The following is a 20,832-nucleotide window of genomic DNA, read 5'->3' as shown; positions in this document are numbered from 1 at the left end:
AGGCGTTGTTTTTATTCAACCTGTCATTTATATTTATTTACTTCTCTGTCGTACTTAAAACGATATCTTGACGAGTCTGTGTTGCTGTTAACTGTACCAAGAACATTTCATGGATTTACCACGCACAATGTCCACCATCCACCCGCAAATCAGACCCAGTCATAAAGCTACTCCCATCACCCAGCATGAACAGCACCGGAGCCCGGAACTCATCCGCCGTGCTCAGCCGATACAACATATTATCTCCGACCCACTGTTCCTCCAATCCAGGCTTTTGCAGAGCCTCCGCCGTCGCAGCTGTACGGATGTACCCAGGCGAAAGTGAGTTAACCCGGATTAGGGGCATACCTTTTCGTGATCCCCATTCCGCCGCCAATGACCGGGCTAGCTGCTGTACTGCAGCTTTTGAGGCGTTGTATCCGGCAGTGTCAACGCCCTATATGTTTTGTTACTCGTGGGATGATATAGTGAGTTGAGGAAGTATACCTTGTTCGATACGTATCCGCTCATACTTGCTACAAGGACGATGCTACCGCTGACATCAGACTGCCTCATTTCCCAGGCGGCTGCCTGTGCCGCTAAGAATGCTCCGCTGACATTGACGTCTAGCATTTCACGAACAGTTGAGATGGGGAAGCTAATGGCGGGTCCATTTCGCGAGATCCCAGCACAGACGACAAGTCCTCGAAGGGGAAATCGAAGCGTGGGCATGAACTTGGCAAATACATCGGCAACCATAGTCTCGTTCGTGACGTCGAGAGGCCAGTAGGACAGGCTACGAGCATATTTCAATGCTGTCTGTTCAACCTCATCTGTTACATCTTTAGTCAATATATATTCCAGATTGATCAGAGAGGGCACTTACTCCAATTTGTCGCCGTAGGCTCCCCAGGTAAGTCGAGACAAACCACATCGCCACCACTTTCAAGGATGGCCATAGCCAGTGTAGTTCCTAGGAAGCCATTGGCACCGGTTACTGGATCAAGCAATAATTGATCAGCCTTTGCTATTGCAAGAGGATTGTCTGGCACCTTACTAACGATAGTTCGGCCATCTAGCCGAAACAAATCCGCGACTGGCCGCGATGGATCTCCTTGCGAGGGCTTGCTTTCTCGGAACCCGGGGTCATGGACGTTGCAATTGCTATTGACACTCATGGTTGTGGGCAGCTTCCTGGAGATTTTGGTAGTTGCCAAGTCTGAAGGTTAATTGTCGGTTGGATTTGTCGTAACCCCGCATCCTGATTCAGGCCAGATTGTGAGATTCCCTAGTCTTTAGGGTCTCCACTTGAGACTCGGTCGGCAGTGCGCCGGTAAGACGTGATGGTGGCTTTGGATCTACGACCCCGCACACGCAAAGCAGCATGAGATGATCTGCACTACTTGATTGGATTGTGAACATTAGTGGCTGCATATTGTGGGATCAGCATGTCAAAGCGCCAGAAGCTGCTGTTGATAAAGGAATATACGTTGTTAAATGTCGAGCTCAGATTGTTTGTCATGCAAGGTCATTATTCCTCTATTACCCTGTGAGTAACTGCTAAAGAAGAAATTGATATAGAAATAGCATCAACATTAGAAAAGGGTAGTCAAGCCTAGTAGAAAATCACTTGACCATATGTGTATCTTGTATATCATGAGAGCTACTGTTGGATACTCTCCCCTCAATGCTCCCACCATCGACGTGGACGTTTTCGCCCTGCTGGCTCCTGTAAACCTTGACGCCGTTTATGATGCCAACCCTGAAAACAGCAAAGGCCGAGGGAATAATGCACGCCGCAAAGAATGACAAGTTGACAGCAACGGCCCCAGAGAGTGGGAAGCGTGCTTGGTCAATCGAGTTGATGCCATACGATATCGCTTGCCCGGCACTTTCAACGCCTCGAACAACAGCACTGAGTCGCACAATATCGCCACCACTGCGGTTGACTGTTCCAATCAGCCAGTAGAGATATTCGTACATGAGATTAAACCCAACCAGCATCAATATATAGACGCAGACACCGCGACCGAATCCATCGTCTGCCCAGTCAAGGACTGGAGGGGTGTCTCTTCTCTCGTACTCCTTGGTTACGACCATGGCGTATATGTAAAAAGATAGTTCGAAGGCGTATATTAGCACGAATGCTACTATCGCTCGAGTATTGACGGTTGGTCTTTTCCAGTCCGGGAAGAACCCTAACATGAAGTTCGCGATAATCACACACGTACTAGCTACCAGGGAGGCAAGGGCACGAGATCGCACCGTAAAATATGTTGCGTTGTAGGTGGAGAAGAAGGCTTCGGAGAATGCGCTCTGGATGATCATGGGTAGGAGTAGGAGGATCTCTTTCCGACAAAGCAACTTGCACATTATGTTCAGTTCGGCCTTCAAGCTCCTGGGCAGATCAAGTGACACTGGGGACCTGTCCGATCGTTGGACCTTGTCAGGAGATGAGAGCAGAGCCGCCACAAAGGGTCCCAAGGCCTGTATTGAGATGAAAATAAAGTATATCTTCACACTTATATGTCCCTTTTCACGATTCCCAGCGTTGACTCCCAGGGTGACCGACCCACCGATCATCTGGCCAACGATTCGGCTCCCTAGCCAAAAGGCCAGATACTTACCTCGGCGATGTTTCTCAGGATAAGCTAGGACAATGGCCCCTTCAGTGAGCCAGAAGATGCCTGATGACATCCCGTCGATAACGCAGGCCAGCATGATATACCAGGTATTGTTGTACCTGATATTGCAATATACACTAGACGCGTAGATTGGGAAGCCTACCATGCCGAGAACTAAAGCCCACTTCAGTCCGATCTTTGCAATCATAGCGCTACCGATTAGGCAAACCAGGACTTGCAGGCAGAAAATGACTGAATTGGCTGCGTTGACGTAGTGCGGGTCTGCGGCCCCTGCTCCTCCAAGACCGTTCATAGCCGCCCACAGTCCTGGTGCAATAAAAGCGCAAAGGGAGACCACCGAGATGTTGAAGAACGTAGTGCGGTACCACGTCCGCTTTGTAGAAGTAGCTGTGCTCATCGTGTCTTGATGCTGTTTTTTCAGAATAGTCGTGCGGTTGGTAGATGTAGCTTTGAGGACATGTATATTCTCTAAGCGACCTACTTGGTTTGCAAAGCGAGGCACATTCAGTCTGAAATAGGGCTGCGGGCAACAGTACCCCATGGGGTGAATCTGTGGGGGATCGACAAAAAGCACGATATGGGAGATGCCAAGGAGTAGAATTGTGTTAGACAAAGGATGACCAACTTCTCCCAAAGCGTGGTTACGTCCTGTAAGCCCAATCATAGGATGTAATCCTGATTCTCAGATGGCGGTGGTCGAGTGTCAACGGTTCAGCCTACTAGACTGAGAGACCTATGATCAAGCGTGCTGAACTGCAAGTCCCCTTCTCATTGCTGACAATAGCGACGCGCCCATAATCGCACAGGGATGTGCTGTGGGTGCAGTGAAATGTCTCACGGCTGCAGTATACCTAATTTTAACTGTGACACGTTGACTGCCGTACTTGCAACATGAGTAGAAGACGACAACCGACTCAACTCGAGTGTTATCAGCACATGCACAAAATACCCTAATGTGCCATGTCATTAACCAAGTGTAACTATACATCATCGCATGGGCAAGACTTGGCCATATGTGCTTGTTTCTAGATTGACCCAAAGACTTTCGAATTGTCTTCCACGACACAGAGCGTTATGCCAAGGCAGATCGTTGGAGCCCTGCCACGCAAGACTATTGTGACTAGGGATTATAATTGCATCCCCAGTCTGGTTCGCGTTCAATCTTTTGGACTGGAGTTTTACGCTTCATGCAACGGTTCAGGGGTATCACACCTACTTCAGAGCCCGAGTTGCCGGATCGCTGCATGGATGAAGCTAGGAACCATAACGGCAAGCTTAATAAAACGATAAACTTTGACCATCGTTAGCATTAATTAAGTTGTAGTCTAACGATCACCCTGTGCCCTATTCTTCTTTGTTAATCTTTGGGTACATACGTATTAGAAGCAGTCGGTCGCTCCTGACGGACAAAGGTGACTGTATAGTTTACACTTGATGAAGTCTGGACAGGAGGCGAAGATCCGCTTAGCGTGATATATAATCTGTTCAAAGATATTTTGAAATTCATTCATATTTCTTGTTGGGCTAGCATTCAAATATAGAAGCAAGAGTCGGCTGCCAATGACCGCGTCTTACTATCCTGCGGGGTCAGACCCAGGAGCATGGATGGGCTCGTACTACCCAGTACAAGGATCTAAAATAACTATTGAAACACTAATGCAGGAAATCAAAGCATCAAGATAGCGCGTTAGCGCTAAGTTGACCTAGCCCTTCCGGACCTTTCCGAGTGAGGACTGGTAGTTCCACAACAAAGATATCTATCTCGTCGACTTCAAGCCCTAGATACATCCTGAGATGAATCCATTACTCCTTGAGGATATGTTGTTACATGCTCATTTCCCAAATAATACAGTCTATCCTAAAGTACTAATCCTACCACTACTCAATATCAATACTAGCAGATACTAGCAGATATGAGTGATTTAGACATCGCGGTGACGTGTACCAGGGGCTGTCCGTCTACCACAAACTGGGTAAATCGTCATACAGAAGACAGTCTCCCTCGCGAACTACGTTTCGAGTTTAGAGGGCTTTCATTCTTGTCAAAAGGCCAGAATAATGGACTGAAAGGACATGAGGAGCAGTGGGAACTCCTAGCGTGGACAAAGCATGCGTCACTAAGGGGCTACGCTCATTCGGTGGGATACCAAGGTGGATGGCAGGAACAACGCAGCAACCACCATTTCGCCAGCTCTAGATTGTTGATGCAACCTGGCTACCCTATACCTGGCAAGGATATCTTCCTTTGTTGCGGAGATGTTGTCGTCGTAGTCTATGGGCCTTTTTCTATATATCAATGAACAGTGTATATCCTGTCTATCCTCGATGAAAGATTCATGTTATTGTTGTTTACCTGCAACGTCGTATATTTTCTAATGAGTCTAAGAATACTACTTTGAATTTGGATTATATTCAAGACCTTCATAACAAATCTATTCCGTGATGCAGACAACGACAATCACCGGTAGTGCAACAATCACCATAACGATTGTCCCGTTGACAACTATTTTTACCCCTCCTCCTGATTGCTCGACTAGCTGGACCTTCGCCCCTACGGGTCCAGACAGCCTAGTGAATGGCATACTACTACAAAATGCAATCAGCCATGTCACCTCATGCTATCCTCCAGGCTTCAGCAACACGGGGAGAGAAATGGCAACCCATGTCTTTAGTCCAGGATACTGCCCTATTGGATACACCTCTGCAGATATCACCATTAATGGGCCGACTACGACTGCAACCTGCTGTCCCTCGTATGTTGCCCTACGAAGCCCCTCGCCCTATTTGCTTGCACGATTACTGAACCAAACGTCAGGAATCACAACTATTACAAGACCACCGTAAATGACAACAACTTTCCCCCAACACCGCTCGTTGGATGTCTAAGCAGCATGGAGTCGACAATAACCACCAGAGTGCCTCTTGCTATTCCAGGCAGCGAGAAAGACACGCTTGTCAGCGCACCTTTGACAATGTGGGCTCAACCCATCATGGTCATGCTCCAATCAACAGATATAGGCCTATATGGGGCCGTATCTACTTCTTCAAGCGCTACTCCCACACCTGCAGTGTCTGCCCCACAGCTAACATCAACAACATTGCCGACACCTACATTCCTGGCACCATACTTAACTCCCATAACATCAGCCGCCCCAAGTACACTTATGACTCCAACTATATCGACAGCTCCAACGGAACCCACTACTTCAATAGACTCGACAGAACCTAATCCCCCTGAGTCAACTGCCTTATCTCCAAGCGCCAAAGCAGGCATCGGCATCGGTGCAGCTGCGCTTGGGTTGGCCGTTTTCATCATAGCTGTTGTAACCCGCATCTTTCGTCGACGAAAGCGCCCCCAGAGCAATCCCACCCCCCAGACTACTGGCCAGGAACGAGGTTCCTTCAGGGGCTTTAAGCCAAGGGCCAAAGCAAAGGAAGTAAGGCGAGGGCCTCCAGCCGAGCTTGAAGCATAGTATGCTTTGAGCACTAAGGGTCTCATCGACATTTCATTCTCGTTCGTCGTGGCTTTACTTCTGGTTTTAGTTTTCTATTCCGGTGGACGGTGGCTCGTTCCCGTCTACATTCTACTTCAACTTTGATCTTTTTGAACAATTCTATGTTTTCCACCATGCCATTCAATTTTCCTATGGCTGTGTATATATACTCTGGCTCTTTAATTCAGCTCTTTTGACTACCATATGCTCTACAGCGTATTTCGTGCCCCATTGCAATGGAATTCCGAGTATGCCCATATAGGGCTCAGGGCTTTAGGTCACGTGAACCGTTGATCTACGGCGGGTTCGGATCCGGCCCCTCGGATCCGAAGTTTTCGGAGTTCAAGTTGTCCCCAACGCTCCGCACAGGTAGCAACCCTAAGCTTAAGCTCTACATGTGTTTGAATGATTCAACCATTTGATAAAAAGTGCATACCTATAGAGATAATATTTACATACACCCACAATAGAAGAATGAGACATTCAGACAATGACTTCTCATGTTTCCAATATATAGTTAACAGTATCTAGCGGATATATATAGTTCCGTATAAGGTAGCGCGACTTTGATGTCCATGGCATTTTGGCCGAGCGGGATTGAGATATATTAAGTGGTAGACTCCCGACCTAATCAAGCTGGAGGGAGAGGTGCCCTAAAAGCTTTAGCCTTCTACTCGTACATTCCCTTCTGTTGCACTCTCCTAGTTTCCCAATTCCCGTACCTTCTCTGAGCTCGGAGTGATGTATTTGAGTACCGAATCAACCAGGGGTATTTTACCGGCTGTAGTGCCTTGACTCTCGGTAGAATAACATCAAGTCTATCTTTCTATAGCGTTATAAAAATGCCTGTCCTTCGGATATAGTAGGCGTCTCGGAATAGTGAAGCAAATCACGGTCGATAAAAGCATATCTCGAATCAGACTGAGCCTTAGAAGAAAAAAAATGCATTCCATTACAACAATTCAGTAATACGCTCTGAGTTATATGGGCGTGGCAAAGTTACGTCGAATCAAATCTCTTTTGTCGCTCTATCGTGGGGGAATGTGTAAACGCAGAACTACAAGGAAAGTATTAAGAATAATGGACCTCCGAAAGCGGTGGGTACCTCCGCTATATCGACTGTATGTGGGAATAATTTGAAATATAATGTTTGAGTCTCCTCGCCTCGCCCTACTTATGGGCGTTCACCTGATCCTTACAACTCGGCACTGCTTATCACTCACCTGCAGCTGGAGATAAGCCGAACGAAACCTAATAATTGAACTCTATTCTTGCATTCGCCCGTCGACGCTAGTTAGCGACTCCCATGGCAATATATAATTACCTCCGGACAGGATGGGGCAAAACCCGCTGAGCGACTGAAAAGAAAAATAGAAAGCCAGACCGTGGGTGAAGAATCACCTTCAGTCAAGAGACATCGCAGACAATCGAGGACTATAAGGGAGAAGAAATGGAAAGATTGTAGTGAGTCTGAGTTACTCTGTGATATGGGGGGCCAACGTGGACTTTAACAAACTTTGTGACACTTACTCAAAACATACTTATAGAAGTGGACGAGTATACAGGAGAATTCGTCTATAATGGGATCAAGTCTAAATAACTATTGTTCGGGAATGGTATTGAAGCTTCTACGGTTCTTGCCCTGCACAGGTTGGATACCAGTAGCTATTGTTTCTGAGTCTCATATTCGACTCAAACAAGGAATCGCCAAAGTAAGGCATCATGTATTATAAGATCATCGGGGCTCAACATGTGTGCGCATTGCTTAGTACTGCTTCTATAGAGCAAGTTCAAGAAGGGATATTGAGTTCGCAGAGCCTTTCGATGATACGTCAGATGCATTGATGCCCTCTTCTTTGACGTACGCCAAGATACGTACACAAAACCTCATCGGCCTCAAGCATTTTATTATGAGCCCAAAGTGGGGCAGAATCTCCTTAACCGAAAATTTGCAATGCAAGCTATACACATTAAGCTTAGCCTCAGGGTGGCAACGCCACCCGGCCTTATATTGGTCCTCTCTTTATGATATATAGTGGATTATAGAAGGCGTGCTCCACCATGATGTCCCCCGGCAAGCCGTTCGGTACAGTATATGAACCTCGGCATGTACTATTCAATACGGCAAGCCAATGCTGCCACTCCGCATTAATTCATTTTCTATTATTTTTGGCCTTTTTTATCCTTTCCTTTCCTTTTTCTTTCTGGCTGACCTTTTACCGCTCAGGGGACCGCCTTTTATTAGTCAGTACTGCGGTAAGCCTAAATTCTAATTAATTCAATACGTAGACTAAAACTCTAAGTAGACCATTGAGGCCACGCAGACCACGCAGATTAGCCAGACTAAGTAGACTAAGCAGATTAAGCAGACTAAGTAATCAATTCAAATTGATCTAGTATAGTAAACTATTCTGCCGGCAGACATAAGTTAAGAATATAGGAAAATAAATGAATGCGGACTGGCCGCAATGGCTTGCCGTACTACGCATACTGTCAAGACACCACCAGTTACAAAGAATGGTTGTGAGGATATTCTAGACTTTCGAGCAGGCCGAGACGTCCGATTAGCTTAGTCCGTATAGCATTAAACTTTGAGTAGTTGCATGCTTAGTCTAAGCACCTCGGAGTGCTATTGGGGGATTATTTGGGGCAGATCGGCAGATCCTTCGGCTAAGAGCAGGGGTGTCTGATAGACTTTACTAAATGCTAAAGTATATAAACCTTATGGATTTCTCTTACGAAAAGGTGTTTAACCACACCATTCTCTACTATTCTTCTAGACTAAGCTTTTCTATCATATCTTCTGGCCTTTTCCGCTTTCAATCCCTCAGATATGCCCGTCCTCCCTCAACTCGAAGGCTCAACCTTTGACGCCGACCTCCGCAACCGCCATATTATCTATGAGTACGCCGCCCAAGATGCCAACGGCAACCCCGAGAAATGGCGCTACGAGTTCTGGATCTACAACGAGGACAGAGTAGTTTACGCTATCCACGGTGGCCCGATGGCCGGTCGTAAGAATTTCCAGGCTGCGACATACCAGTGTATCCGCCCCGGAGAACTGTGGCAGATTAATTGGCTTGAAGAGACCGGTACCATTTGCTCTATGTGCTGGGACATCACCAACAAATGCTTGAGTACCTTGCTGGCTTTCTCAAAGGGACACTGGACTGAGAGCGTGGCTGCCCATGGAGATAAACGCAACCCGGACGATTTTGCGCGATGGCGCGATTTGGCCAAAATTGGTACTCAGGCCGATCGAATACTCTTGAGTGAACAGGCGGAGATTTTGGAGGACTTTCATGGAGCTGGTGATTTGGAGCCTATCGATCCTTCTTGGCCGACGCTTTGAGAGAGCAGGATGTCTGGATATGATGACAGATACGTTTTTGTTTTATAGTAATAACGAATGAATCTCTTTCTCGACATTATTCATTATTAGCACATAATCGACTTTTGCATGTTGAGTACGAGCTGTGCCTGACTTGCAAAGAGTTACCTTGTTCAGATCTTATTTTTGAGATAAGAGCTGTTGTTTGTAGAGGCTCCTTCTAACTAGAATGAGGCACTGTGGGACTGTTCTGACACTTTAGTGCTGTTTTTGTGAGTGTTACTGGATGATGTATTCTGTCTTAAGAAGGATTCCGTATATAAAGCTTTTTCTAACTGCTAATTTCGCTAAAGGCTGCCTCCACAATCTTCAATAGAGTAAAAATAACTAGGTGTAAGATAGGTCAAGATTAGATTTAAAACTAAACCTTGCTGTTCTCATTCCAGCAAGGATCTACCTACTTATCTAGGGCTCTGCTAGTCATAGAAGTACGTCACCGTGCCTTAGTGGAAGGTTCCTCACCGTAAGCAACATAGGTCTTCGCTAGTTGTGCACGCACGAACTGCAACCATGGATTGTTAGCCACTAACAATTCACCCAAGAATATAGTTCATAGTGTACTCACCTTACCAGCCTCGAACGGCTTTACACATGCCGGCCTGTCATCGGAGATACAACTTGGCAGGACTGACACTGTGGTATTATAGTCGACTCCGAAGAAGAAGGGGATTGAATAACGTTCTTGACCAGTAAGATTGATGACTCGGTGAACAGTGGACTTGAAGGTCTCATTTGTCCTAGGGGGGTCAACATCCATATAACCATCACAAAGGTCAAGCGCCTACCACTTAGACAAGCAATCAGCGATGTTCACAACCAGCGTCCCTGGAATAGGAGGCGCCACCACCCATTCGCCGCGAGCGTTACGGACTTGCAATGCGGGTACGTTATCTTGAGACAAAATCGTAAAGCATTCGTAGTCCTAAGTGAAACGATCACCATTAGCTGGGCCGGCAGCAGGACATAATGTTAGGATTCGATCGCCTACCGTGTGAGCCCCGAGCCCATCTCTGACCTCTCCCTCCACAGTCTGGGGTGGGTAATGCAAGAGGCGGGATGTGACCCCCGGAAAGTTCATCACGGGGTCAAAGAAACCCTCGTCGAGGCCAAGGGCAAGTGCAAAGCTTCTCATTAGTCTTCGACAGAGGGTGAGTGCCTCGGCACAATACAGCAAATACGTTTCTCGGAATTTTGGAAGCACCTCATTGCTGGGCCACTGGTTGTCTCCGTATAGATCATATGTGTCTGGGGGAAGCACATCATCTGCTGCACGTTGGGGATCAGCGAGGATTTCATAACCGATATCAAATGATTCCAGAAGCGCGCCTATATTATTTGTATCGGTGCGCTCACACGGATCATCAGCGTTCGATATTTCCTCTGCATATACGGGCATGAATCCACGATATTTCTATCAATTATTTAAGCATTTCTTCTTTGGTATTGGATCCCTTGGGTAAATACACACCTTCGACTTCGCCACAGAATATTCCATTTTCTGCTCTTCTGGGAGGGCGAAGAATCGATGCGCCGCATCGTGAAGAGCCATTATTAGCTCCTCCGATATCCCATGATTCTGCAGGACATATGTTAATGATCAGTGGAATTTGGAATCGTGAAGAGATGTAAGTCACCTTAATGTAGAAGAACCCAACCTGTGTGCAGGCATCATAGATTTCCCTCGCTAGTCTCTGTCGTTCTCTGCGATCCGGACTCTTTAAAGCTGCGACGTCAATGATTGGAATATTCTCAAAGTCCGCCTTCGGTGAGATGCCTGATAGAGAGAGCTGCTCCATGATGTGCAATGAGACTGCCAGTGTGGTTCTGTTGTTTGTTTATGAGAGTCGTCTATCTGAAGATAACACGCTACCCCGCTTTACCATCCCGGTTTTAATCATATAGCGACGCATCTTATCTATCTGTTTATCTATGCATCCCTAGACTCCTTCCTTGCTCAATATTACTGTCCGGTCTTTCTCACTGCAAGGATGTATATTGATATATCCGTGTCGGTCCATGGTTTGGTAATACATTCTACCACTGTGCGCCAGTCGATCTGATCCTAATTGTTTTGGTGCATTCAGGTCCTACAGAGCAAGACATATAGAAAGATGTAAAACATCATTCCACAAGGGTATACCCAGAGAATTACATACATTGTAAATAATTATCTCTTAATTGACTGGCTATGTATATCTCTCCCCAGGCAACCAACGAGATAAGCAAGCGTACACAACATGTGTTCGAAGCCTCGGTTCCCAACGCAGCTATTACCCAACTAATACCCAAAGTGCCATCCCTTCACTTTCCCAGATATTCCAACCCCTAGACTCTACATATCAGTACATTCAACGCTCAAGTCCTTCTTAAAAGCCTAGAGTCAAAACTCACAAATAAGTAACTCCCCCAACTCAGCACCAGAAGTTTCCTCGGTAGGTAATCTGAGTACACTGACACGGCACATTACCACCACAGCAATTGTACGTCACCTCCGAGCCGTCCTCAACTGGCACATCCAGGTCGTACGATCCATGGGGTGTATCGTAATGCAGCTTTCCGGGCTGATGTCTCCAATCTGTGGTCGTTGTCCATTTGGCCTTATAGCCATCGTTGCAGGTTGCATCGCAGGTGGTTGTCCATGCATTACAGTTGAAGCTGCAGGTCTGTTCCCCGTCGTCCTTCAACTGGACGTTCCATGAGGTAGAGTGGGAGACGAAAAGGGTGCCGACGACTTCGAGGCATGCTTGGGCGCATGGGAGGAAGATGATGGAGAGGGGGAGGAGGGATTTGGGGAGCATCATTGTGACTTAAAATGGCTTTGTGGATTGAGTAACTTTGTGTTGTAGCGGATGGAATGAAGACTTGATGCTTTTCTTTGTGTGAAGAGGAAGAGAGGGTCTGTGTTATATAGTTATGCTATGTCCTTCATATTGCTATAGTATTCTTCCGGTGGGGTACATTTGAACATAGATTCATTCTTCAATCTATCAAGCTTTGCAGAGTTACATCCGGGGAAGGGCTTTGTGGAGGTCGATACTTAATCTATGGCTCCAGCTTCCTGAAGTGGAAAGGTTGAGGTCCACCGGGCCGGTCATGATCTGGTCTACCCCAGATTAACGGAGGGAATTAAATTCCGATGATATGAGGTTAGACTTTGCCAAGTAGAGTATTACTCTCAGCCCCTTGTATCTAGTGCTTCGGCTGTAGGATGCAATGTTTCGGATCTGATCAATATCCTAATTAGGAAAGCCGAGAATTCGTAAATGAATGCAGCTTCGGTTATCGCCCAAGGAGGCTGCTTGTTTGTGTATTCGTTTATTTATTAAACTTTCTTTAGAACATTTGATCATATTTAATCCTTCCTACCAATGGTCCGTTTAATTGCCTCGGAGCTGGTTAGGGCTCGGCGCGTTGCCGATACCATCGGCTTTTCCGATGGGAAATTAAACACAGTAGGTGCGAACTACCAGCAATATCTGGTGATTTGAGTCAAATGGTCTTTTATATAGCATGGTCCTTAGTTATGTAAATTGCACAGTTTGGTGCTGATATGGTAGCTGATAAGAAGCTATAGAGGGAAGATAATCGACTCTAAATTGAGAGTCTACAATCAAGTGCACATTGGCTCATACAAATGAATGGGCAGTAGAGCAGAGAAAGGTCGTGATATTCACTTAGATGACTGTGATTGTATCAGCTCACATGCTGCAAGCGAAGCTCAGCCACTAGGAAGCTTTCAAAAAAATTACAATTAGTTACGAAGGATATCAGCACAAGCGGGTGTGAATACATATACACTTACCAAACCCTTTCCCACTCGTATCTCAAAACCCCGAGTAGGGATATCCTTCAATTCCAGGAAAGTCATTCGTTTGGGGAAGTGTAGATGTAGAGCTTTCCCATTGATCGTGGACAAGCTGTTCATCTGTCGCAGGACGATAGGAGTCACCTGCCGCATATCCGGCTTCCGGTGACACGAGCTGATTGCTCTGAGAGAAGTGGAAAAGGTTCTTCCGGTCCCAGTGTGCCTTAACTTCCTGCAACTTGATGACGTTCACATCGTAGTAAGCATCTTCATATTGGTTGCGGCGTAGTATTTTTTTCGGCGAAATTGATGAATGCTGCCTTCCCTTTCATAGACTTCTCCCTCAACTCTCCAGTGAAACTCACTCAGAATGACTTCATCTCCTCCCCCAACCATTTTTCTCTCCACCGCACCATAATGTATGTGATATAACATATGTCCTTCCGCCGGGGGAAGGCCGTGGCGTTGGCAGCGGGGCTCCCTGCCTTGCCTCCAGAATGAATAGGCGTAACCTGCAGCAAACCCTGTTGTCCTGAGAACTGGTTTCTGAAAGCTCTCATCCTGTCTTTGATCATGGAGGTAACTTCCTTGATTGTGCTTTCATCGTTCTCGAACACAAAGGAGGAAAAGTACTTGTAGGACTTGTCAGAAGGAAAGAACATTTGGGTTTCCTCGGACCACTGAGTTAGAAGGGTCTCATGAAGGAACAGCGTAGTCGGTTCGCCTTCTGAGAGGTTTCGCCAACTCCCGCCTCCGCTCGCTCGTTTGATCCGATGGATTCCCTTGTTCGACCAATTTGTCAAGCTGCTTATCGATGCTATTCTTCTCGCCATTGTGGTAGACAATGAAGCGAATTGCAGGTAGAGTCCTGGCCTCTTGGAGATCGCAGATCCATGTACTGTGAATGGCGAGGCTATCCACCCACTTCGTCGTATAGGACTCATTCATCGTGGCCATAAGTTTAGCTTCTTCCACCTCCCCGGGATATGGAAACCATGTGTATCTTCCAGCTATCACCGTTTCCCGAGTCCTAGCACTATCGTCCTCTTTCTGGAGCTGGTGGATGTTCATTTTCAGCTGGACGACAATACCAAAGTTCCCGGCACCGCCACCACGGAGTGCCCAGAATAGTTTGCCTTCATCTGAATCCGGGTCACTGTTCTCCCCAACTGTAACCATTCTACCGTCGGCAGTAATTATGGTCGCCTCCGTCAAATTATCGCATGCCATTCCGAGGCTTCTGGAGAACGCGCTGAGACCACCACCCAGAACAAAACCACTCACTCCGACAGTGGAACAGTCCCCACCAGCGAGCATGTACCCTTTATGCCTCCCGTTGATCAATTGCTTATATAAATGACCCCATAAGGCACCCCCTCTGATGATAACTGATTTTGGATGAGAGACTTTGTCCAGGTTGAGCTTCACCCTATTCATCTTTGAGAGGTCCAACAAGATCCCCTTATCGGTGGAGGAGAACCCTGCATAAGAATGACTGCCATTCTTGATCGTGATGGATACCTGGGAGTCTGGCTTCTGTCTGTCATTATACTCGATGAGGTACCTCACAATGTCCTGAACCTGGGCAGGATGTGTAGGCTGAACTACGTATGAAGGTCTCGCGAAGCGGTACAGCAGATATGCAGTCGCAACAGACTTTTCATACTCAACCTCCCCAGGTTTGTACACTGCAATTTGTTCAAACTCCAAGCTTGCAAGGATACCGGACATAGCGCTGAGGAGGAATAAAGTTGACTAAGAACCAAGTGTTATGGATTTTGTTAGTGGATTTTTCTTAGAGCCGCTCTTGGCTCTCTGGTTTTTATAAGTAAGAAAGGTTGATCGAGAGACAATTCGAGCAGTGAGGGACCTGGCCAGAGGTGGGACTTTTTATCTTTTCAGGATACTGGAGCCTTTAACAGTTAATTCAATCAGAAAATGTGCTTAGCGCAGTGTCTAACCTCAAGTTTGGTGGTCCATAAAGGACGAGGTGCATGTTAGATCAGACTGCCATGCATTATTTCATTCCACGCCATTCCCTCGATGAACCGAAGCCGATAGCGCGATACGAATACTGGAAGAAAGTTTGTCTGTCATTGATATCGGCTTCAGATGACAAATGAGAGCGACCAGCAGATGGCCAGTTAGAGTAAGGCTTCAAACCAACCTCAATATTGTTATGTCTAAGAGCTTATGAATATGGGTGACTGTTACCTCACACGACCAACAGGCCCAGGTATTGTTCACTGGCTATGTGGGCGGTAGTTACGTTATTCTGTAGGTGATAGCCATGCCACATTCACAATGCATGACAGGCCACCTTACATGAGACGTATCTTGACATGAATACGTGTGAGGGCCCGTGCTTACACCCACGGGTGGCAAGTCTGATATAGGAATGATATCTCATGGAATCTGCGAGGTCTAGGCGCAGCTACATTGAGTGCCTAGAGTTGCCAGAGCCACACCACACTGCGTATGGCTCATACCCGCTGAAAGTTATCCCTGGCAAATGGCCGGAATAATTCTTGAACCTTAACAAGAAGGCAATTGATTAGCTAGAAGAGACCTGCGAGGGGCTCAGTTCTCCTGAAATGAGCAAGTACATGACCCACTAGTATTAACGTAGACTGAGGTGCAGCAAGCTAGTAGGACGAACGTCATACGGATATCAAGTGTGCAATGGAAAAGTAGGATCGTCGCCCGGAAGCCTATATTTGTCCCATTGTGCCGCACATTTCAGTCCAATGCATCAACGGAATGCAACCTGTTGCAGGGCTGAAATGGCAGGATCTGCTCGGATTGAATGGAAAATACATAGAAGGGGTATCGGCTAGTCAGATCTATAGCGCTATGACGTGGCGTTCGAACAGCGCGGGTCGTGGCCAGGGTGCGGGCCGTTGCGGAGCCTTATTACCGAAAGGTGGGGTCAAAGATATTAATCAGCCCTGCATATGAGGCTACTCGAACTCTCAGGATTTATGGTCGTCGTCAATAAATGTTTTCTTTCCAGAGGTTTTGTAGGTTCATCTGTCTGTGATCCAATTGAAAGCTGTTAGGGGTATGATTGTGACGAGACTTTGTTACGCAACTACCAAGATAATGCCGAACAATGTCTTCAGTGAGCGTACTTCTGTTTGAGGGTAACCTATGGAACGGCTAAGGATTCTGGCAATCTGGCAGTACTTGAATCCTGACAAGTGGTTCGACGACCGTGTTGAAGGCGACCCAAAGCCAACTGATCCCTTGCTGCCATTCCATAAGGACAGTCAAGGTTCATTTTATTCCTCGAATGATACTCAACACTGGGAAAGGCTCGGCTATATATATCCTGAGTTATTTGGTACCACTTCTATAGAGTTGAAGGCCGAGCTATATGAGCTATACGGCAGAACACTTACAAAGTTGAAGGATCCAGAAGAGCGCGTTCCCGGCATTGGAGGCGACAATTTTCAAGACTACATCATCAATATTCAATATGACCGATACGTCTTGACCACGTGGAGATAGTATATCCCTGTCAACCTGAGAGATACGCCGCTAACGATGTTGTGGTCTAGAATGCAAGTCTAAATAACTGCGCCAGTGATCACAAACCCTCGTGCTCCCGTTGGATCTTCCGTATTTCTTTTGATTTGTGTTGGATCCACCAGAGTGTCATATATTTTTGGATCAGATAGTTAGATACATAAACAAATCGGATTGCATATTCAATTGTGACGAACTTATACAGATACACGAAAAATAGTCCGGCTTGCCTATTCTGTCTTTGTATCTACTAAGCGCAACACCAGGCCTGTGCCATGGCCAAATGCTCCTCAGTTTTACTTAGGCGCGTTTCTTTGATTAAAATATCGTCAAACTGACTCATGGCCCTTATACCACTCAGCCAAAATACCACCAAGCAGCCCCAACAGCAACAACAGGGGAAGCCCATATCAAGCCCTTCTTCGCCAAGCCTACCAGCCGCACCCAGAAAATAATGACATGAAATCTAGCAATAAAATCACCTTCATTGACATGAGGGAACGGTTCACTCGGGACTTCCTTTCCTAGAAACTGGCAGAGAGGATCCCAGCCATCCTGGACCTTGAACTCAAGCACTTTACGTCCACGTGCCCGCGCGGCAGCATGGACTTGGTCATAGTGGGCTTCAAAGCCGGTAGGGAGACGGCTTGTATCCTGCCAGTTTCCGCCGGTCCATACAGATAGAGAGGACCGGAGGAGAGGGATGTATAGGCCTATGTAGGACTTCGAAACTTTTAGAAACAAATCCAGAATAGGGGGGACCAGGGGTGCGATGGGTAGGTACTCTATCAATGAACTCAAGCAAAGCCCAGCGCTTCCAACTTAAGATTGCATAAAACGTCTGCTGCATAGACGGCAACCAGGAATCAACCGGCCGCGTAGTCAAAACGATTTGCGCGTCGGGATATGCATCCATGAGTTCTTCGGCGAACAGAATGCAGGGAATATCGGTCACAGCCTGACTAACGGATTAGTGTTGCCCACTGTGGTATATAATGAGGCTAGTAAGACAGGGGGCGGGATTCACATCATAGCGCCAAAGCATTCGGTCAAAATCTGCGCCCGAAAACTTCCGACCGTTGCCATGGAATTTTGCGTTGATGGCTTTCGTCCAGAGGCCTAGCGACCCATTGTGTTGGTCTAGGGAACATTCTGCCATATGATAGCTGTTGTATCCTAGCTTCTTCAGTGCAACGTATAATGCTTTATTTATTGTTAGCTCTCATATTCTCTATTGGACCTAGGAATGGGGTTCACCCACACATGGTCCCGGTGCGTGACATGCCCAGCGCAAGCACCTTCATCTTCTTCTCACGGTGAGCCGGTGGCTCCATTGGCGGATAGGGCACGGTTGGGAATGGGATGTTGGCCATGGTCGCGGAACTCCAAAGCGTAAAATTGACTAGAGGATAATGTAAGTCACTTTCTGTCCAGTGCATCGGCAAACGGGTTAATATATATTTTATTTCGGCCTGGAACGTTGGGGCTGAGAGCTTAGGGCCAGCGATGTTGGTCTTGGTCTCCCTGCAGTTCAGGATCTCAATCCTTGCTATGTCCTCTTTGTTTCCCCCCGACCCTTGAAGCCAAGGCCAGCCTCGTTGGTTGAAAGCTTGGCAGGCTAGGATCGTGCCATTCTATCCATGCTCTTTTAGCTCGGCAAATGACATGTTGGGATGTTATAATACGGAGCTATTCATTGATATCGTATATCACCTGGTATGGCCACAATAGGCCTGGCCACGGAAGGGGTTAGGGCTTAGTGTTCACCGATAGTTGAGGACAATAATTATTTCTTGGATCTAAACTGAGCCTTGAGCTGGTAACATTGTAGGCGGTAGCCTTCTCTAAACTGAATTATGATATATGTTGGTGTAGGGCAAACAAATATATTCTTCCGTTAACCCACCTATCGAGCCTTAACATGGTTGACCTATACAAGGGCCATTTCGAGCAGAGGCTCCAACCACAAACCTGAAAGCACCCTTCACGGCGGCAAATTCCAAATAAAGTCCAAGTCCAAATGCGCCGCATTCAATCCATAATCCAACTGACCACTATCATCCCAAGTGCCAAAGGGCGCCATGAGTGGATCAATAGGCAACCACAGCCAATCATCCCCACCTTCATCTAACTGCCCGAGCATAGGGTCATGAGATCCTTGCACTAGCTCTGTCTGCCCGGCTAGTGATATCGTATTGGTATTTTCTTGACCTTCCGATTGAACGTCCTTCTCCCTCTCCTGTGCCGAAGTCATGAAGGTCTGTCGCAGACGAGAAACGTGGATCTGCAATAGGGATGCATATTGCGATACGAGCTGCATGTCGTCTAATGAGCTCGATTGTAGGGTACTGATCGTCTGTTCAAGGAGGTTTAATGAGGTGTGAAGCTGTGTGGTTCGGACGCCTAGTGCCAAGGCTTTCATGAGGAAAATTGAGGAACTGATGATTCGTAGGAAGACGCGGATGGGGAGGTATTGAATGCTGGGCTGGATGAGTAACCATTGTAGGATCTCAGATGACCTGTTGATTACTTCATCGATGCAGGTGCGGTCAGTGCTGGCAGACTGGGTAGGTGAGTTGAGGATGTTTTCAACCAGGGATTGGACTTTAATGGAGTTTGTGAAGACTTGGAGATATTGGTATTCGATGTGAAGGATGGATTCCAGATGGGAATCTGTGAGTCTTATTAGCAGGTGAAGTAACAGAACAGCAGTCGGTGCAGTTCACTTAATGTTGGCCGGCTGGCTTGCCAGCGGTATAACATGCTGTCCCAGTCTTCTGAAGATCCTAAGTTCCTCGTCTGATCACCGCTTCTGGCTATTGCTGGGAAATGCGTGTCGGTGATATCTTTAGCCAACCGGGTTAAGTCGATCCATGAAGCCATGAAATACATCCATTCATTGTCTACACAGGGACAACCTGTGACACCCTCGGCAGCATTGACTATCGGTATCTCGGGAATAAGTGATGTGCATCCCAACCGGGAAGCGAGCATGTTGGCAAACACATACAACAAAGAAGGAAGACGGCGACGTCTCCACTCCAACTGTTGCAGATAGACCCCTGCGTCCGACCGCATACCAGTTACATCATACTCATCCTTCCTCTTCCCATTATCATTCTTAAAGATGCCTAGCTCATGCGCCAGTGCCAGCGCAGTGCTGACTAGCATCCATGACATCCGATCAGACCGTCTAGTAGGTTCAACGACATCTTCTTTCCAGCGATCGGACATAGGTATTTCGCTCGCTGGTGCCGGAGGATCTCGGAGGTCTGGCTCTGTAAGAATCAGATCTGAGTCCCATCCATCGTTTTCCAAAGGAAAGTTCAGCGCCCGTGGATACCATTCGCACATCAGAAGAAGTGCCTCGATAGAACCCACATGTCTTGTCTTTGCCTTTGAGAGCTTTTCCTGGCCTAGCATGATCCGGAGGATGAGATGTTGGCAGTGCTGCCATAGTCGATTATGGATGGAATATGCTCGGGAGGTACCACCAAGTCCAGGAAGGACATGGTATCTTGACGATATCATCAATATTGTGCAGCAAAGCATAGGCTCCTGAGTTACAAGCCAGTAGTGATTCTCGGGTGTATTGTAGAAGTCGGTTAGGACGGGAGACAGGGGGAACATATTTTGGAAGAATCTGTATCTGTTAAAGCCCTCCCTATATATTTAACAGTAGGGAGCATATTGATTCGGAAAACCTACAGCTCGACAAGGGTGACTGCTTCACGAGCTTTGATCCACCCCATCCTAACGAACCGCCAGGCGCTCCATATTCGAAGTATATCTGCGTCTATGGAGCTTCGCCCTTCACTGTTAGTACTGTTATCCGTAGGTGTTAGTGGCGTAAATGGAAATGGGTTTGGTATCTCTCCCTGTAAAAAGAGATCAAATGAATCATCTCTTGAGGGCAGCATATGCTCCAAGGCTGTCACAACATTCCTATTGGTATGAGAGTATGTATCTCCATTTCCTAGGACAAAAGTA

The 20,832-nt window shown here is 46.9% G+C and overlaps 7 protein-coding genes across 7 annotated transcripts; 1 reads left to right on the top strand and 6 right to left on the bottom strand.

Annotated features, from left to right (window-relative positions):
* Nucleotides 1-115: 115 nt before the first annotated feature.
* AO090012000341 (uncharacterized protein) lies at nucleotides 116-1,157 on the bottom strand (the record flags this gene model as incomplete). Its single annotated transcript, XM_023236441.1, has 3 exons — nucleotides 116-436; nucleotides 487-821; nucleotides 866-1,157. The coding sequence occupies 3 exons, from the start codon at nucleotides 1,155-1,157 to the stop codon at nucleotides 116-118; spliced, it is 948 nt and encodes a 315-aa protein (XP_023091368.1).
* Nucleotides 1,158-1,605: 448 nt separating this feature from the next.
* Nucleotides 1,606-3,021, bottom strand: AO090012000340 (uncharacterized protein; the record flags this gene model as incomplete). The annotated part of the gene is made up of 1 exon (XM_001727320.3): nucleotides 1,606-3,021. The coding sequence occupies one exon, from the start codon at nucleotides 3,019-3,021 to the stop codon at nucleotides 1,606-1,608; it is 1,416 nt and encodes a 471-aa protein (XP_001727372.3).
* A 5,930-nt stretch (nucleotides 3,022-8,951) lies between these two features.
* Nucleotides 8,952-9,470, top strand: AO090012000338 (uncharacterized protein; the record flags this gene model as incomplete). The annotated part of the gene is made up of 2 exons (XM_023236440.1): nucleotides 8,952-9,022; nucleotides 9,095-9,470. The coding sequence occupies 2 exons, from the start codon at nucleotides 8,952-8,954 to the stop codon at nucleotides 9,468-9,470; spliced, it is 447 nt and encodes a 148-aa protein (XP_023091367.1).
* Nucleotides 9,471-10,319: 849 nt separating this feature from the next.
* AO090012000337 (uncharacterized protein) lies at nucleotides 10,320-11,305 on the bottom strand (the record flags this gene model as incomplete). The annotated part of the gene is made up of 3 exons (XM_023236439.1): nucleotides 10,320-10,400; nucleotides 10,498-10,889; nucleotides 10,978-11,305. The coding sequence occupies 3 exons, from the start codon at nucleotides 11,303-11,305 to the stop codon at nucleotides 10,320-10,322; spliced, it is 801 nt and encodes a 266-aa protein (XP_023091366.1).
* Nucleotides 11,306-14,010: 2,705 nt separating this feature from the next.
* Nucleotides 14,011-15,045, bottom strand: AO090012000335 (FAD-binding oxidoreductase; the record flags this gene model as incomplete). Its single annotated transcript, XM_001727317.1, has 1 exon — nucleotides 14,011-15,045. The coding sequence occupies one exon, from the start codon at nucleotides 15,043-15,045 to the stop codon at nucleotides 14,011-14,013; it is 1,035 nt and encodes a 344-aa protein (XP_001727369.1).
* Nucleotides 15,046-17,199: 2,154 nt separating this feature from the next.
* On the bottom strand, nucleotides 17,200-17,887 carry AO090012000334 (uncharacterized protein; the record flags this gene model as incomplete). The annotated part of the gene is made up of 2 exons (XM_023236438.1): nucleotides 17,200-17,565; nucleotides 17,870-17,887. The coding sequence occupies 2 exons, from the start codon at nucleotides 17,885-17,887 to the stop codon at nucleotides 17,200-17,202; spliced, it is 384 nt and encodes a 127-aa protein (XP_023091365.1).
* Nucleotides 17,888-18,826: 939 nt separating this feature from the next.
* On the bottom strand, nucleotides 18,827-20,472 carry AO090012000332 (fungal specific transcription factor domain-containing protein; the record flags this gene model as incomplete). Its single annotated transcript, XM_023236437.1, has 2 exons — nucleotides 18,827-19,515; nucleotides 19,569-20,472. The coding sequence occupies 2 exons, from the start codon at nucleotides 20,470-20,472 to the stop codon at nucleotides 18,827-18,829; spliced, it is 1,593 nt and encodes a 530-aa protein (XP_023091364.1).
* Between the last annotated feature and the right edge of the window lie 360 nt (nucleotides 20,473-20,832).

The sequence above is a fragment of the Aspergillus oryzae genome, chromosome 4 (assembly GCF_000184455.2).
Source record: "Aspergillus oryzae RIB40 DNA, chromosome 4".
NCBI lineage: Eukaryota > Fungi > Ascomycota > Eurotiomycetes > Eurotiales > Aspergillaceae > Aspergillus > Aspergillus oryzae.
The sequence above is the reverse complement of the archived record's forward strand: the minus strand, read 5'-3'. Positions and strand labels throughout refer to the sequence as shown.